General features: G+C 37.5%; 1 protein-coding gene across 21 annotated transcripts in view; it reads left to right on the top strand.

Moving 5' to 3' along the window:
* IKZF2 (IKAROS family zinc finger 2) overlaps positions 1–19,171 on the top strand; it is a 158,451-nt gene that overhangs the window by 130,641 nt on the left and 8,639 nt on the right. For all 21 annotated transcript variants that reach the window (XM_070489785.1, XM_070489788.1, XM_070489789.1 and 18 more), the window contains 2 exons: positions 6,302–6,439; positions 14,390–14,533. In XM_070489785.1, the coding sequence (XP_070345886.1) occupies positions 6,302–6,439; positions 14,390–14,533 (282 nt within the window). The remainder of the gene's footprint in view (positions 1–6,301; positions 6,440–14,389; positions 14,534–19,171) is intronic.

Here is a 19,171-nt window from a genome sequence, read left to right on the forward strand (position 1 = left end):
TTGAGGGTCTGATAATAAAAGTTTGGCTCGTTACCTGATCATTCTACAGTAGTTCACAAACCTTACCCATGTTTCCCGAATTTCCAGTTAGCTTTTTAGTGCCTCACTAATAAATTGGGATGGACATTAAATATTCCAGCGCCAGACATTTAAGGAAAGCCTCCACGACAGGGACCAATATAAAAAGAAGGAAAGAAAACAGAGAAAACAGGTACTAAAGCGAGAAGAAAATTTTTAAGAGAAAAAAATTATGTTCAAAGAGATAAGTTATTGCACCCATGGAAAAAAACAGAATACTATTTTTTAAAAAAGAATAAGGAAATAGGAAAGAGCTATTAGAAATTAAAATGTATGTTAGATAGAAAATATTTAGCAGAAAGATTTGAAGAAATAGGTGAGGCATTTTTCTAAAAGTAAAAAGGGTAAAAGGATAGTCAATATGAGGGGAAAAGGTAAGAAACTTAAAGAATCAGTCCGGAAGGTCTAACATCAAATTAATAGAAATTCCAGAGAGAGGACAGAGAAACAGATTGTGATTAGATGGGGGGAAGATGTGGGGGAGGGGGGAGGACTACATATGTCATTAAATCCTCTTCAGGAGTATTTCCCTTTTTCAAGTATCACCATATATACCTATGGCAAAAAGAAAAATGGGAGCTGGCCCCGTGGTGCAGTGGCTAAGTTCACATGTTCCACTTCGGTGGCCCAGGGTTCACCAGTTCGTATCTCGGGTGCAGACATGGCACCGCTTGGCAAGCCATGCTGTGGTAGGCATCCCACATATAAAGTAGAGGAAGATAGGCACGGATGTTAGCTCAGGGCCAGTCTTCCTCAGCAAAAAGAGGAGGATTGGCAGCAGATGTTAGCTCAGGGCTAATCTTCCTCAAAAAAAAAGAAAGAAAAGAATAGAAAAATAATTATTAAGGTAAGCAAGAAAAGGACTAAGAATGCTAAGCAAACTAAATAATTCAACATTATCATAATTCTAGAGTCTGGAAAAAAGTTGTTATCTAACATAACAACAAAAATATTTCATAACACGGAAATTTTCAAGATAATATCATTCAGTAAAATAAACAGATTATAAAATACAGTGTGTAAAATGAACCAATTGTCTAACAAAATGTATACTTGCATGTATAGAAAAAATACAAAAATGATATAAAAATGTTAAAGATCTTATTTTGAATGATATAATTATGAATAATTTTTGGTGAACTTTTAGACTTTCTATATGGATGTATTGCTTTTATTTTTTTACTTTTTTTTTTTTTTTTTGAGGAAGGTTAGCCCTGAGCGAACTCCTGCCAATCCTCCTCTTTTTGCTGAGGGAGATTGGCTGAGCTAACATCGGTGCCCATCTTCTTCCACTTTATATGTGAGACACCTAGCACAGCATGACTTGCCAAGCGGTGCCATGTCTGCACCTGGCATCCGAACCAGCAAACCCCGGGCAGCGAAGTGGAATGTGTGCACTTAACCGCTGCACCACCGGCCGGCCCCCAGATGTATTGCTTTTAAAATTAGAAACAAATTTAAGGAAAACTAGTGAGAGAAAAATATTTAAAGAGTTAGGAGATGATGTTGTTTATGAAAACTCCACTTACTGGTTCTTGCTGTGAACAAATCACCATACTAAACTCTTTGAAGGTTACAAAGATCAATAGGACATTGTTCCAATTTCTCAAGAAGGTTACAGTCTAACATGGAATATCAAAATGAATGTATAAATAACCAGAAATAATACAAGATAGAACATTATAAGTTTCCTAAGTGTGAGGGCCAATACAGTTATGGCGCTTTAGTGCAAAAGATCACTTTTGGATGGAACATGGGTAAGGAACTAGAAAGTGGAAGGATGAGTAGGATTTCAAGAGGCAGAAATTGTGTGAAGTCATTCCAGAAAGGTCCAACACCCAGAAGTGTAAAAGTGAAAGGTAATTTTGGCTGGATCCTGGGGTAGAAGATGAGTGTGTACTTTGGACCCAGACAATATAGGGTGTGAATGCCAGGCAAAGGGATTTAGACCTTGTTCCATAGAAGTTAAGAGTCATTGAAGGGTGCTGAGGGAGAGAGTGAAATAATTACACAAGAGAAGAGAACACCTGGCTTGAAGTCTTTAACGCTAGCCCAGGCTAGCGGTCATGAAGACCTGAAGTAGGGTGTTGGTTGTGGGAGTGAGAAGGAGGGATATACTTGAGAAACATTGAAGGAGTTGAATAAATAGAATTTAGCAATTATTTGGATGTGGGAAAAGAAGTAGGAGGCAACAAAAGTGGCTACTTTGTTGTCAGTCTGGTGTATTAAAATAGTGGTTATGGGGCCGGCCCCGTGGCTGAGTGGTTAAGATCACACACTCCACTTCAGCGGCCCAGGGTTTCGCCACTTAGGATCCTGGGCGCGGACATGGCACCGCTCATCAGGCCATGTTGAGGTGGCGCCCCACATGCCACAACTAGAAGGACCCACAACTAAATTATACAACTATGTACCGGGGGGCTTTGGGGAGAAAAAGAAAAAAAAAAAAGATTTGCAATAGTTGTTAGCTCAGGTGCCAATCTTAAATAAAAAACAGTGGTTACTCTAGCACGAAAGAACAGTCAGAATAAAGAAGTAGTTTTGTGAAGGGAGATAATTTGGGATATGTCGTATTTTAGATTTCAGAGGAATATGCCTGAGGCAGTACCCAAAAGGCATTTGGAAGTATGAGTTGGAAGTGCAGTCATTCAGCAAATACATATTTCGTGTCTCCTGTGTTTAATAACTACCATAAGCACTATCAATTCAGAATTGAGTAAAACATGGCCTCTGTCCTTATGACAGAGCTCATCGTTTGGACTGGGGAAATAGATGGATATCAAGTGGATAATTACAATGCAGTTATCATGGTAACATATCTACAGGGTGTGGACAGAGTGCTGTGAGAGCACAGAGGAAATCTCTGTCTTTGGTTCCCCAAGATTTTTTTTTAAAGGTTTAAATGATAAGTGGGAGCTTACAAACATGGGAAATTATTTCAGGCATGATCTGATGTTTTGGAGAAATGAGAGCTTAATCTAGAAAGAAAAGAGGGAGACTGCTGTATGAGAACACAGTCTGGCGGTGCATCTATGCTTGCCAGGTAGCTTGAGGGTGAGAAGCCAGTGAGGGGGGAAGCACAGAATCTGATCCCTCAGAAGCTAAAACAGGAGATTCAAGACATATGAAAGTTTGGTAGGGATCAAGAAATTAGGAAGATTTAGAATTGGTTAAACTTCACTGGACTTAGTGGCTGTTGATTCAGAGACTATTGATGACTTTTTAAAAATGTTTCAGTGATTCAGGAATGCATCAGAATGAAGGTGTTTCAGATGGTGAGAATGTGTAACAATATTTGTAATAATAAAAGGAGCAAAATACTGGTCCTCTTCTATGTATATGTTATATCTATTAACTCATGTAGTTTATAGGTATTATACAAACTCATCATTTATAGGGAGTAAATATAAACAATGTCTTCATGAACTTGAGTTTTAAGAAATATTAAAAAACTGACAGGAAGTGGTCTCGTGGGAATAGAGCAGCCTTTGGATTTGGCAGGGCTTGTTGATGATATTTGAAAATAAGTTTCAAAGGTGTAGTAAGGGCATGATCTCGACTTTGAAGGAGCTAAGTACGTGAGAGTAAATAGAAAAAGACAACGGCAGTTCCCGGAAGTCCTGAAACTCTGCCTCTCCTCCACCCTACTTCCCCTCCGTTATCTGACTAACTTCTACTTTCCTTCAGTTATCAGCCTAAATGTTCCTGCCTCAGGCAGACCTCCCTGTCCAACCTTCTCAAACTGAATTAGGTTCCCCAGGTTATACTAGCCCACCATTCTTTTGCTCTGTAGAATCTACCACAGTCTGTGATGCGTGGCTTGTGCATTTGTTAAATGTGTATCCTCCTCCCCAGATTGTCAGTTTCAAGAGGATAGGCACCGTGAGAGTTTGTTCTCCACTTGACATTCCTGCCTCATCCCAGTGTTGGGACATAGCAGGCGTTTAATAGATATGTCTTAAATGAGAGAGGTAGACAGATAAGGTAGCATTTCCAGAGCAAATTTCTTAGAGATAGAATAGTTCTAAGAGGTGTCAAAGTCCCACATGTCACACATGTGTATGTGGATTGCTGGAGTGGAATTCAGGTGAAGGTTTGGGAAATGCACGTTATGCTTTTAGACAATTTACTCAAATCCCTGATGAATAACAACGAGAACTAGGATGGGATGAAGAGGAAAGAGTGATGTTTTAAAACAAATAGATGACAAAATGGAATAAGCTGAAGTAAAGCAGATGGCATAGACTTCAAAAATTCGGGTAGTAAAAAATGAGTTTTCGAAGCAGTAAGAGGTATGTCCTGTCTTTTCTTCCTTCTCAGGTGAGTCGGGAGTTTATAGAGGATTGTGAGCCAAGGGAAGTGGAAGGGAACTAGGTTTTAATTTAGTGGAGAAGGTGTCAAGTTTGCTTATAGAAATAAGGAGAAGAAAGATTCGGAGGACATGTTCACAGTGAAACATAGGTATCATAGCACACAATGCAACAGGACTAACAAAAGGGAAGATGGAGATGGCGGAACTAGTTTATGGTGGGCTATTAACTACGATGTTTGTGCTTAATAATATTAATTGGTTAATAGGCTTGTTTAGAGCAAATTCATCACTTATTTCTAGAGAAACAGCACTAATGAACCCAAAATTGAGTAACGGTGATAGCAAAGGCTTTTTTTGTAATATATACCTGTCTTGGAATGCAATTACGTGTAAATGTATTTATATTATTTTCTTTAACTATTTTTGACTAAAACTATTTTCTTGTATTTTTTACTGCTCTCGCAGAGTGATGCAGATTCTTCACAGCACACAGAACTACCTGGTTTCTACTTCCCAGAAATTTTCAGTTCTGAAAAATAGAAGTTATTTCGCCTAGTATTTTCAGAAATGACTAATCCTGCCTTAGAGAGCTTTGATTTTTTAAAGACAGTTTACAAAAAATTCTGATAATGAAGTAACTGATTTTAGTTTATGCGCACCTCAAATACAATCTACAGGCATTTTAAAAATGAGTATAGTGAGATTTTTATGCAGCTGTGAATACCTGGCCTTGTTAGTGTTTCGGTTCCACTTGTGACTAGTGCCATAGCTTGGGTTTGTAAGGCAACTGGAGTTAGGGATGCTGTCTTTGACCGTAAAAAAGAGTTGTCTGTTTGTCCTCTGGTTGAAACAAGATGATTCCTATGGGAGTCAAATGTGAGCCCCTGACCTGATTCACACTACGCTTTACTACCAAGGGCTTTGGCACAGACCACCTGGTGTTTTATGTTTTTTCATATCCATTCAAAACCAAGAATCAAGGTGCTCTGTGTTATCTTTGTGAACAGTCCTACATTAAAACATGCCTCTTTCCCTAAATGTGTTTCTTTTAATCAATTTCTTAAAGTTTTTGTTTGCTTTTTTATGTGAGCACAGCTGTATTTTATCAGATATACTGAGATATGTATGACTCTCTGGCTACTAGAAAATAATTCGTTTCCTGAATGTGACATGTGTTAGAAAATATTGCTATCATTGTATAAGTACGTTAGGGCTTCGGTGGTTCTTGTTAATAGCCCTGCCTCAAAGCCCCGAGTAGATTAATTCTCAGTAAGAGAAGAACAGTGCTGATGTGGGAGAATGCACTTAACTGCTGCAAAGTTTTGCATGTGTGAATAGTTATTACCAAGATGGAAAGAAAAGAGAAACTCTCTGCTTTTATCTGTACTTTTTCTCATCACTTGAATTCTTTTTAGTCTTCTTGGTACCCATGAATAATCTTTTCGTTAAACAATGACATTTCGAGTTGTTGCGTTTTAGGTTTCTTCAGTAAAATTCTCTGTCCTTACCCACCCCCAAAAAATAAATAAAAAATAATTCTCATCACGTATCTAGGACACTCCTAATTTGTCTTTTGAATGAGTTAAAGCTGAGAGAATTGTATCAGAGTAAATGTTAGGACTGAGAGTCAGATAAACTGAAGACTGATCGTCCGCCCTTCATGATCTAGGACACAGTCAGAGCATGAACTGGACTCAGTATTTCCCCGATTGCCAAAGGTACCATCTGCCTTTTCTGGCTTTTATTCTTGGTAGACATGTATTATCTTTTCCTGCCTAAATTGGAGTGTGGAGGAGGAAGAGGTTTAAGTCTGAAAAGCACATGAACGCTTCCTCCAGACTATCAAAAGTTAGCTGTTAGTTATGCTTTGGACGATGCCAGCAGCAGACTAATCTTGAGTTCTCTTCGCAGTGGGTAAACCTCACAAGTGCAACTACTGTGGACGAAGCTACAAGCAGCGCAGTTCATTGGAGGAGCACAAGGAACGCTGCCACAACTATCTCCAGAATGTCAGCATGGAGGCTGCTGGGCAGGTCATGAGTCACCATGGTGGGTAGAAATGGCATCCCAATTTTCTTCACCCCCTCTACCTACTACTTTTGTAGGTTTTTATGGGCTAAATAGTTCTCTCTACCTTTCGGCATAAAGATAAACTCTTACTCTGTTTAAAACAATTTTAGATCACATTAACTTTGTATGGGGTTATCTTGTTAAGCACTTGAAATAAGTTGAGCTATGAGACACTTGGCAGACAAGCTATATTGTTTTTGTGATACTCCAAATTATTTCTGATAACGTGTTTGAATTAACATAATAATGGCAGCCGACCTTCAATAGACCGAAGGAAGGTACTATTTACTCTTCTCTTTGGTTACACCGAATAGTTAGAGATGGTTCCACCTAAGTCTATAGGTTTCCTAAAAGAATTAATTGGTTATTTGTGCATTTTCGATTCTCTTAGGTCAGTGCTCAGTGATATAATTGGAAATTTCTTCAATCTGTCTGTGATTTAGCTTGGAAATTACTGATTTTGCTTTCTACAAGTGTGAGGAAAGATCTAGACCAGAATTAGGTACCACATCCCTCCGCAAAAATCAAAACCTGAGCAAAACATCCTGATCTCCACAATACAAAACAGCAGGTAGGAAGGCAGTCCCTAAAGTTTATCAATTCATAATCCTCTATAACTGAAAAATTAACATTAGTAAATCGGCCTTACAAAGGAAAGTTATGAACTTCAATTCTTTAGATTTATAGCATCCATCTTCTCCTATATAGTTTTATAGAGATTGATTTTATTATTTATACAAGTACATACAGAAGTCTTAACTTATTGGTACATTTATATCTTTTACTTTTAAAAAATTTGGGCAATATTAAATAGTAAATTGGGAGAATGCTGTAGTCACTTTTAAAATATAAATATCTATTTAGCAACTTACAGAGAGCTCCAGGATTATTTGTGAGTTTGTTTGTTTTATGTAATACGTACAGTGGAACTGTGTTCATTAGACAGCTAGTGATTATTGTTTGTTGCTGAATTTGGAAGTTTTTTTAACTTAAAATATTTATTTTGTTATCCTGAATAACTGAAGCATTTCTTTGTATTGACGATAGCTTATATCATACAGTAGCAGATTTCATTCTATTCATCATTGTGAGTGAGTCCATTTACTTTTAAATTATCATTATTAACTAGCATTTTTAAAAGCCTGTCTGTGTTTTAAGGCTTGGGAAATTTGATAATGCAAGCTTGCATTACCTGGGCTTATGAGGGTAACAGTGGAATGGTGGGCCCGGGAGTCCAGCAAGCCTGGTCTGACTGTGTGGTGTCTGAGTGTGTCATCATAGGCTCGGTGTGAGAATTAAATGTGATTGGATATGCAATAAGTGCTCAATAAAAAGTTCTTTTTACTCTTAGACTTCAGGGCATTAAATATTAAGAAAGAGTAAAGGTGCCGTCCTCTTTAAAGTTATGTTACTTACCAGCATTAGCGTACGCATTCAAGGTTTCATTTGCCTGCTAAGCACTGTTTCTGTTTAAGCTGTTGATTTTAGAGGTGGCTTGAGGCAAGGTAGCCGATGGAGGCTTGGGGCACGCCCCAGCTTTCCAGAGACACTTTACCGAGCTGCTACTGGTTTTTCCATATCATGTTCTCTCATTGCAGTTTTGACATTTGTCTGGATTATTAATTCATTTTTCCATTCACAGTTATTTATGAAATTGTGTTGAATACACATCTGAATAAGAAATAAACTCTCTCGTAAAAGACTTTATATTGTCACAGGGAGGGAAGGTGTACATAAATAATTATAGTCGACATTTAGCTATCTGTTGGCAGATTAACCAATTATAGAATAAGTGCTGACAAACATTTTAAACAGATGTATTTTGGGGAGAAAAAGACTTCTAAACTGCTGCCGCCTCAGTGTCAACCCCCGTTTCCCAGATCACTTAACCCTTGACAGGCAGAGGCCCTTTACAGGTAGCTGTGAAACTGGAATAGAGTGGGGAAATTGGGAAAGACAGGCAGGTACTGGGTAGATCAGAGGGCAAAGCCAAGATGGAGTGGGCTGGGGGCATCATTTATAGACCCAAATATGTGTTTGTCAGTATTGGATATAGTTTTAACCACGTAAGTTTATATTAATGCCATTTCATGCTGTACTTTTCCCAGGTGTGTTGTAATAATAGCTTGAGATCATCCTGAATCTCGGTTTCCTTTTGTTAACATGCTTGGTGGGGAATTGACTGTATGAGGTAGGGATTGATAGATGCCACTGGAGAGAAAAATATGGGTAAATGCTACTAGAGTTCATCACTAACCTTGTCTCATACACATGGCTTGGCATGTTCCTCCTTTTAAACAGAGCCACGATGAAATTCATGTTTATGCCCTTCCCTCTCACACTATCGTATTACATCTTGTCTATTTTTTTGTCTTTTCTTTTAGCGGTGGGTGTGGGGGGTTGCTGTCGTTGTGGTTGCCATTAGCTCCTTGAAATTAATTACTATTTTTTTGTTCATATCTGACATAGTTATATTTCCTAGCCTCTCTTTCCCAAAACATTTTCTTCCCTATGTTAGCTCTTCTAGTGAGAAAGTGTCTGAAGTCAAAGAGGCATTCATTCTTTCATTTCATTCAAGAAACATTTATTAAGGACTTGCTATGTGCCAAGTTCTGTGGAAAGTTCCAGGGATATACATATAAATGGACACAATTTCTTACTTGCATTTATAGTCTGATAGGAAATACATACTTAAAAAATAAAATGAAGCAAATGCTCTAATAAAAGTATATATACACTTCTTCAGGACCACAGATGCAGAACTGACCTGTCTGGAGGAGTCGAGGAAAGTTTGTTACATGTAGTGTTTAATTTGTACATGAGGATGAGAAAAATTGCATAGATCAGACAGATTCCGAGAGTGTGCACTCCCGACAGAGAAGTTGCCATAGGCTATGACTTAGAGGTATAAAGAACATTAACAGGTTTCTGGACGTTGAACATAGTTAGAGTTAAAGCAGTGGTAGGAAATAAGACTTAAATAGTAGGTTGTGATGCAAAGATAGTGCCTTTCATGCTAAGCCAATGTTTGAATGTCATTGAAGTAATCAGATTTGTGTCTTCTAAAGAAAAACGTCACCAGCGTAAAGAATAGATGCCTGATTGGAGTGCAGGGAGAGACTAGAAGTGAGAATGCCATGGAAGAGATGAAAAGGCAGCAGCAGGAGAAGGGAACAGGGTGAAATACTGAAGACATATTTAGTTGGTAGAATATAAAGTTCTTGACTTTGAGGGAAAGGGAGGAAGTTCATGACTGGTAGTTTTAGAAAGAAAGATAATAATGAATTGCATTTTCTGGAAGATTATCTTATTTGAAAATTATCTTCCAGCTAATTTTTCAAGGCTGTTCAGCTTGAAGAAAAAGCTTTAAAAACCAAAGTATGTAATTAGCTTTTGCCCCCTTGCCTGAAGACAAAAATGCAAGTGTGAACCAGAAAGATGGCCAACCTTAAAGCAAGAATATGTATTCTTAGGTCTATGCTTTGAATTATTTGGGAAAGGGAAGTTTTTATTGCAAGCATGGAGACATGATTGAGAACGTGTAAACTTTCTAGTAAGCTTCTTGGACCTCTTTCCATTGGGTGACATTTCCCTCATTAAGTCATTTGGTAAACAACCATTGAAGATTATAGTTGTCTCACGTCATGAAAGGTACTACGGACACCAAGTCTAATAAAATGCAGTCCCTACCCTAAGGCTATTTACCAAGTATTGGAAGAAACAGACCAGTAAACCAACAGTTAGAGCACATTATAGGGGCACAGAGAGGATACATATCTAAGTCAGACTGGGTGTCCAAGAGGACTTTCTTAAGGAAGTTATGTTTGAACAAGATTTTCAAAGGAAAGAGAGCCAACTGAAGAAGTGGAGAATGGTGTTTCATGCAGAGAGAACAGCTTGTGTGAAGAATTAGCAGTCTGAAGGGCCATGGTGGGTTAAGGACCTATAGGGAGCTGTGTATAATTAGAGCCCCGATTGTAAGGGAAAGAGAAATTGGAAGGTGATAAGGCTAAAGAAACAGTCTGTGAACAGAGCATCAAGGGCCTATTGTGCTAAGCAAAGATGTACCTTATCCTAAAAAACATTATTACTTTAACATTTTATTGCTAGAAATGGGGGAGATAGATCAGAAGAGTCAAGATAGAGGCACGTAGACCATTGAACAATTTCCTGATTGCTCGGGTTGAGATTAGTAGCCTGGAATATCAGAAATGTTAGAAATTGAGAGCAACTATAAATGTAGAGTCTAAAACAGTTGGTACCTCCATGTGTGTATATAAGGAGAGGTAGCAAGGAGGAGAAGGGACAGGAGAGCAGGTGAAAGGAAGAAGTTTAGGATTTGCCACAGGTATCTAGCGTGGATGACAGCAGAGACAGTATTACCATTCAATGAGACGGAAATTAGGAAAACAAGAAAGTTCGGGGCGGGAAATGCAGATTTCACTTTTTGAGCACATTATTTTTTAGGTACCTGTGAGAGACAGCCAAGTCAAACTATCTAGGAGGACATTGAATATATAGATCTTAGACTCTTGAGAGAGGTCTGGGTAAGAAATAAAGATGTGGGAGCCATCTTATATAGGTAGTGGCCTGAAGTATTAGGTTTAATAAGGTTATATGGGTAAGTATAGAGTGAGACATCAAGAAGGCCATATCACCAGGAAGAAAAAAAAGAAAAAGAAAAAAAGAGCCATGGAGATGAGTAAGAGCAGAGGGGGGGAAAATGGAAAGAGTGATTTCACAGAAGCCAAAGCAAGTATCGGCACTGTGCAATGTTGTCAAGAAAATAACAAAGATAACTGAAAAGTTTCTTTTAGATTCGGCAGCATGGAGCACCTTTGCGCTAATATAGAGGATAGCTGTTGTTTTTGCTGCCCTACATACCTTCCTCCTTTTGCTTACAAGACTCCCATTGTCTTTTAAAGAACCGTCTCCCATTGCATGAAGCCATGGCGAGAGGCTCAGTCTAGACACCCTGCCTTCTCTGGCCAGGGGTGGACATGTGACCTAATCTAAGACCCTCAGACTTGTATCTTCTTGGAATTTGAAATTTGAGTGGATTGTTTGGTAAAATAGCTGTGTTGGAAAAACTTTTATGGTTCTCTCTTTATGATTTATCAATGTGAGGAAATAATGCAAGTATAAATATATTTGTATCCTGGTTATATCTCAAAAATAAGGTCAAGGAAGATGCTTGATTATAAAGTCTGCTCTAACAAATGAAGTTAGCATGTTGGTGTTTTCTTAGCCTGCATGAATCTCACTATGTGGTTAACACATTATGAGTTAACCAGAGGACGTGTTTTGTGTTTCAAGCAGTATATATCCAGAAACATTTTGATGAGTTGCACCCAGATCCATGAAAGCAAAAAAATCAGATTAATTGCATAATTGAGAAAATGTATCAGATCTTTTCCTAATGGCAGACCGTAAAAATGTCAAACTTGTTTATAAAAAGTCAATTCTCAAATTATGTTTGCAAAGAATAGTATAGCATAGTGGCTAAGAGTCCAGGGTCTGGAGCCACAGCACCAAGGTCCAACTCATGTATTTCCTATGTAATATAGATGTAAACTCTGAGGGAATTACTTAGCACCTCTGGGTCTTTGTTTCCTCATCTATAAAATGGAGATGGTAATTGTACTTATCTTAGGGGGCTGTTGAAAGCATTGAATGAATTATTAAATGTCAAACCCTTAAAACAGTAGTTAACACATAGTCTACGTCACTTGTTGTTGTTATTATTACTATTGCCAACATGGTAGGAGCAAGATCAGTATTTGATATGTAAAGAGCTGTCGTAAAGTAGAAGTTAGAGCTCTGCCAAAGTCATCGCTTTCAGTTCACATGAGCTTCATTGAACTTGGGACAAATCATCTGAATTGAGGTGGATGTGGTGTGGGACAGTTCCCACACCCAGGTTTCGTTCTGAGTGTTAAATATGTGCAAATATGAAAATTCAAGGTGAGACTTAGAGCAAAACTGCCAAGTTTGAGACTACTCATTTCAAAACTAATTAGTATATTCAATTTTGGGGCAAACCCTGTTAACCAGTTTTGCTGTTTTTTGGCAAAATTTACAACAAAGTTTTTTTTCTTTACTTCTTTCATTTTGGATCTTAGTCCATGACATATTTTCATCTTTGGTCCGTACATGGCCTGTTTTTCAGTTGTTTAGTTATTTTGAGATAATGTGGTAAGGTTCTGTGAATCCACAACCCAAAACAAAGTTAAGATTTTGACAGTAATCTGTGTGGAATTACGTGGTCCCCACATCACCACTCCATTCCCTCCTCCTGGCCCTCCTTATTTGAATTCTATGGCCATCCTTTGTTTGCTTTTCAAGTGTTCTTTTTTTAATTTTAGTTGTTGCTAAGAGAGGACATAATGTTTTATGTAATGTCTGGGGATATACTTTTCCACTTGATAAATCGTGAATTATATCAGTATAGAAAATGACCTAATGTTTCCTTGTTTCTGAATCTCGTCTTGGAACTTTTTCCAGATTAACATCCAATAACTGCAGAATCCCTTGCTGTTCGTAACTGAAGGGCTTCTTATAAGATAGAGGTTAAATGTTACATTTTTCTGGCCCATCGAACAAACTTACTGGGTTAACCAAAAACTTAGATTGAATGCTGATTTCTTTAAACATGTCCAAATTAGGAAAACAATTTTCTGATGCCATTTTTCATTTCTTCAACAGCCTGCATCGGTTATTAAATAGGTCACCTGAATTGTGCACTGGATTTTTAACTTTCATCTCTTGCTTTCTTCCTTTATTTTAGTGTGCGCCCTTATAAATGACAATGCATTGTATTTCACACAGTGGGACTATCCTTTACAAATGAAAGGAGAATAAATCATTTTGCAGTGCATGCTCGACAAGTAGAAGTATCCTAAGATATGAAACCTTTGGGTTTCCAAACAGAACTAGCACAAATACAATTGGTGAAAGCAACAATAATCATGAAGTAGTAAGTTATAGTCTTTCCTATGAACATTAGTTTTAGTCAACTCATCTCATCTGTCTCAGATGTTACTCTATCCTTAGTTAAACATCTTTTGACAACATTTTTATTCAAAAACAACTTTTATAAGTTCTTTGTCTGCACAACGAAAGTTAATATCTAATGTCAATATCTATGAGCTAATATATTAGCCCATAGCAACTTAGACAAATGGGATGGAGAGGGAGCAGCTTTGAAGAGTTTATGTCAAATGAATTAGAGCAGTAGTTTAGTGAGCAAATATGCCAATTTGGAAATGGATTCTTCTATCCTGCTGAAGAGCTCTTTTTAAAATAAATTACAGTCATAAAGCTGCCACAGTTTACTGTGCACAGACATGTTCAGAATTGGACCTCTTTCACGAAGGCTGCTCAGTGCAGGTATTTAACTACTGCCAGTGGGGCTCACAGCTCACTCTCAGCTCATCAAATAGAAAATCTGCCACAGGAAAATACATGGGTTAAAAAAAATCTGGATAATATTGTGGTGTTAATTCTGTGTGTCTATTTAAGCTTTCCTCTAAAACAAATTGACTGACTTAAATTGTTTTAGAAAATAAACTCCCAAAACCTTGAGAATAGTGCAGTCTTGAAGTAGTATTGATTTTAATCAATGTTAAAAACACTTTCAGAGGAATAAGATGAGAAACAAGATGAACATGTTTGCCACCAATCGTGGCAACAGTTTGTGTCATTGATCTGAGAGAGACTAGGATAAAAACAAATCCTGTGTGTGTGTGTGTGTGTGTGTGTAAAATTAGACAGTGCATTTTAACACTAGAGGTTATTTTTTATACTTGCTTTATTCAAGTATACTAGCTTGTATTTGTAAAACACATATAGACATGGCAAATCCAGCTGTGTATCTTCTAAAATGTTGAAGAAATTATCAGATTGCATTTTTTGTATGGTTTTACGTAGTACCTCCTATGGAAGATTGTAAGGAACAAGAGCCTATTATGGACAACAATATTTCTTTGGTGCCTTTTGAGAGACCTGCTGTCATAGAGAAGTTCACGGGGAATATGGGAAAACGTAAAAGCTCCACTCCACAAAAGTTTGTGGGTAAGTATTACAAATTCTGTTATTTCTTTAAAAGGTGATTTTAATGGGCAAAGCCATGTTCCCACGCATTAGAAATATATATGGTGTATTTCAGTTCATGAAATAAATACCCAACTCTTTTCTCCATTATTATTTTCTCCTTTATGCCACTCCACGTGTTCCACACTCTCACACAACACACACTCACACACATGCACACACATGCACACCCATAGGCATATGGGCCTAAGAAAGAGAAACAAGGGAAAGACTTGGGATAGAAGCTGCTATCTCAGGATGAAATGATATAGAAAATGAAATAGCCTGTAAAAATAAAATGCTAATTTATTTAAGTAATAATCCTTAAGGGAAATGGTATAGCCTATAAGCCAGTTTTTTAATCTGTTTTTAAATCTGCATTAGTACCAGGTTTTTAAACTGTTTTCTTTACATGATATTAATGCTTTTACTCTTTGATCTAGAATGAAGAGAAGTCTTTTTTAATCAAAATTCTGCATTAGAAAAATAATGCAGCAACGTACATTCATGATGTTTCATATTTGGATCTGCATTGTTTTCATTATTTTTCTTCTAATTTTTTAAAACAATGTATGAAAAATAGAGATTCTACATAAAGAATTGTCATTAATTATATATGTAATATATCTATTCTTATAGACTTTATGTAGGGTAAAAATTAGAAGAGATGAAAATATTCAAACAGCTTCTCACATTCTAGTGTCACAGAGCATGTGGAACCTCCTCATGTGAATGACCGGGAGAAAACTCTTCTCTTTGGTTATTTCAGGGAGGAAAGAGTAATAACATCCTATTGCTCCAATAAATACTTAGAGAAGATTTCCTTTCAATCTGAAATTGAAGAACTAACAAGTCACCAAAGCATCACTTTCAAACAAGCTGGGGAGATTTATTGACAGAGCTCATTTAAAGAAAAGGCTAAAGAGTAACCCTAAGGGATCACAGTTTGCAGTGTGAATACATATAGGTCAGTTTAAAGCCCCGAGAGTATGTTCTAAAGCCTGCCTTGGGCCCTAGGTAACTTTTCCTTCTTCCTTTTGATAAATAACTATTTTTCAAAATGCCGTTTCATCTATTTTTCAAATTTGATGGATGTCCATTAAATGCTTCTATCTCAACTAGACACTAGTTTAGATGGGAAAATATGAAATTTATTATTATTCTTTTTGTCTTCTGAATTTATTTCGTTCTGCTCTTTGGAACATTTTCATGTTTTCTATGACTTAGAGTTGCTACTCTCAATTTGATTTGACTACATTCCTTTAGAAAAGAGGGACAGATTTTGTTAAATTACATTTTGATTTTAAAATAATAACATTAGGATTTTTATTAGGAATAAATGATGGTATTTTTTGATGATATTTCTTCTTTTTTTGTGTTCTATCCTAATAGTGATATATAACAATTTCACAGTAACTGTCTCTGTGATATCTTTTGAAACAAACAATTTCATCATTCCACACACCATAAATTCCTTATCATGTCCCTCAGTGAAATACTCCTCTTTGACCTGATCATGCCCTCCAGGCCACTGATCTCTGAACTTTCTGCACATCTTTTTGCCTCTTCCTCTCTTTTCTTGTCTAGTTCAGATTCCATGGTTCATCACTTTTACCCCTCTCTTGCCAATATTCTTGACTCTCCTGCTTTGTTGTCCTATCACCTCCTAGTGAAACCGCACTGTCTAGTGAAACCAACTGAGCATCTTTTCCATATCTACATAGCTGCTAGTACTTTTGGAGGAAATCTCACAGCCTTACAAATTGGTGTCACTATAAATAAATGAATATGTGATCTCAAGTATCAGTTGTCCCATCCATACTAAGTAGCAGCCCTCCTTTAATCCATCCCCAAATAGTCTTCTCTCCTAGTCGACTCTATGGCCATTTCAGCCTTTCTCTACTCTCTACAAACTTGGTACTTCACTCCTTAATGATGTTATATCTAGGTTTACAGAGAATAAAGTCAGTTAAGATAATTTCAATATCATATCACTAATCCTATAGGATTATGTACATCCACATGAACACTTTCTTCTTTTTTCCTTGTTTCAGTGAAAGAAGTATCCCTCTTTCAATTCTCCTATCCCAGCCCCCTGAATACCCTACACTGTTATTTTTCCTCTTTCTCAGTTATATTTCAACCTCCCCACTCTGTCGGCATTTTCCTTTCACCATTTAAGGTGATAAACTCTCATCATTAAAATAAATTTTCCCTCAAACTCAAGTCTCCTTTCAGTTACTACCTACTTTCTACTCATCTTGAAAGATGGAGTTGTTGAAAGAGTTCTCTATGCTCACTTTCCATAATTTCTTTCTGCTCGTTCCCCAGTCTGTGCATCTGGCTTTCTTCCCCATGCTCATCTGAAATTATTCTCATTGAGGTCACCACTAGCTTCCATAGTGCCAAATCCAGTGGACCCTTTTTAGACTATCTTACACAACTCCTAGAGAGTTTTTGCCACTATTGAATAATCAATTCCTTTTGAAACATTCTCTTCCCTTGGTTTCTATGACATTTATCTCTCTTGCATTTCTTCCAGTTTCTCTGACTACCCTGTCTCAGTCTTCTTTATGGATTTACCCCTAACAGCTAAGCAAACAGGGCAAAGCCCTAATGGAGGCCTCCATTCATATGCCTTGATATTTTAATATTATAAACCAAGCTGAAAAACCATTATGTTCTACCTTTCTAGCTTGGAAGACTGAGTTCAAATAAATATAGAATTCTCAGGTTTCGTTGAATTCCACACCAGACCTTGGCAGCACAAGCAGGCCCACTCCCTGGCCTGGAGCCAGGCCCCTCTCTTAGTCCCACTCTTGGTTCTGTCCAATACCAAAAGGAGCCTCGTGCACACCTGTTGGAGACTCCTCAGCCTGCACATCCAAGTTCTTTTCACATTGCCTTCCACACACAGCACATCAAGAGTAGTGTGTTGGCCATTCCTCAGGCCTAAGTGTGTGCATACCAGTAGCACAATCGGTACTCAGGAGGATGGACCTATGAAGAAGACTATACTGACTCTAGGTGCAAGCTCAGAGCCATTTGGCAAGAAATTCTGGAGTCCTGGGTATCCAGAGTATGATCTAGAAGTTAAAATCCCGATAGGCACATTCCCTTGGCCTTACACATTCCTCGTTCCATGACGAGCAAGGCCCAGGGCTCTCTAAACATGGGCCCCAGTACAGGATTCTCCCTTGCTGTGTCTGTAGGCAGGCATAAAAGTCTTGATGTTCTTCGAGGTTCTATTTTTGATCTTCTCTTCTTCATACTTTTCCTATGTCTAGGTGATATCATCTATTCTCATGGCTTCAGAAGTTACTTTCTATCAACTGATGACTCTCATATCTACATCTCAAGCCCAGAGCTCTCTCCTGAATTTGAGACTATATCTAAGTACTCACTGGACATAACTATTACTCATAGTCTTCCCCAAACTGAATTCATCATCTTTTCTATCTCATTGTCTTCCAATAAGTTTCCCAGGCTAGAAACCTGGGCTTCATGCTTAATTTCTTTCTTTTTCTCATTCTCTGTGTCTGCATAATTACCAAGGCCTAGCCACTATGTTTTCTAAACTTCATTTCATTCTATCGACTTTTCTACATATCTACTGCCGCTATACTAGTTCAGGCTACCGTGATCTCTTATAGCGACAACTTTCTAAACTGTCTTGCTAGATAAATATCTAGTCAAGTCACTCCCTGTTTGACCTCTTCAATCCTTATTGCCCTCAGGATAAAATTCAAATTCCTTAGCTGTCGAATGAGAACTGTATTATCTGACTCCTTCTTTTTCATGTATTTCCACTCTCAGCCATATTGCAGTATAAGTAATCCTTTGAACAAGTTATGCCCTCTTGACTCTGAGCCTTCTTACCGGCTGCTCCACCCCCACATTCCTGTACTTGGCTAATATTGGCCATTGAATTCTTATTTCTGATGCTGCTCCCTTCAAGAAGTCTTCTTTTACTCCAGTAGTATGAGTTATGTATTCCTCTTCTTTGACCCCGTAGCACGTATCACGCAGTATTATAAATGATCCCTAAATTGCTGTCATTCCCACTAAACTGGAAGCTCTTTGAGAATGTAGATTAGGTTTGTCTAGCTTAACTTTTAAACTCTTGACATTGCAATATCTTCAACTGGATACCATGAGATAATTTTTCATCATTTTTTTCCTTCCATTTTCATTACTCTCATCATTACCCTGATCTCACTCTGGGGACCTTTCTTCAAACCTGAAATAATACTAGCTACCTGAAAGTGCTTTTCCAGAATGCAGTTCTGTGGATCAACATTTCCTGTCAACATTACAGTTTAGGCATCCATCTACACACCATATTAAACATTTATAAGTCCACATATATTTTTAAGAAGAATTTATCTGTAAGATTTACCTATCAGAGTAACTAGATAATTTGTAAAAAACCTCATTGTTTTAGTGGCAGAATTTTGAAAAGATAAAATATTCTGTCCAAAGCTGGAAATCTTTGAAGGAGGAAAATTAAAATTACTTGTCCTGCTTTACCCACTCAACTCTTTTATAATGTTTAGATATTATGTTTAAGTAAATTAAATTTGTTAAAGTAAATATTAAAGGGAAAATTACAAACAGCTT

This window comes from Equus asinus, chromosome 19 (assembly GCF_041296235.1).
Source record: "Equus asinus isolate D_3611 breed Donkey chromosome 19, EquAss-T2T_v2, whole genome shotgun sequence".
Taxonomy (NCBI): Eukaryota; Metazoa; Chordata; class Mammalia; order Perissodactyla; family Equidae; genus Equus; species Equus asinus.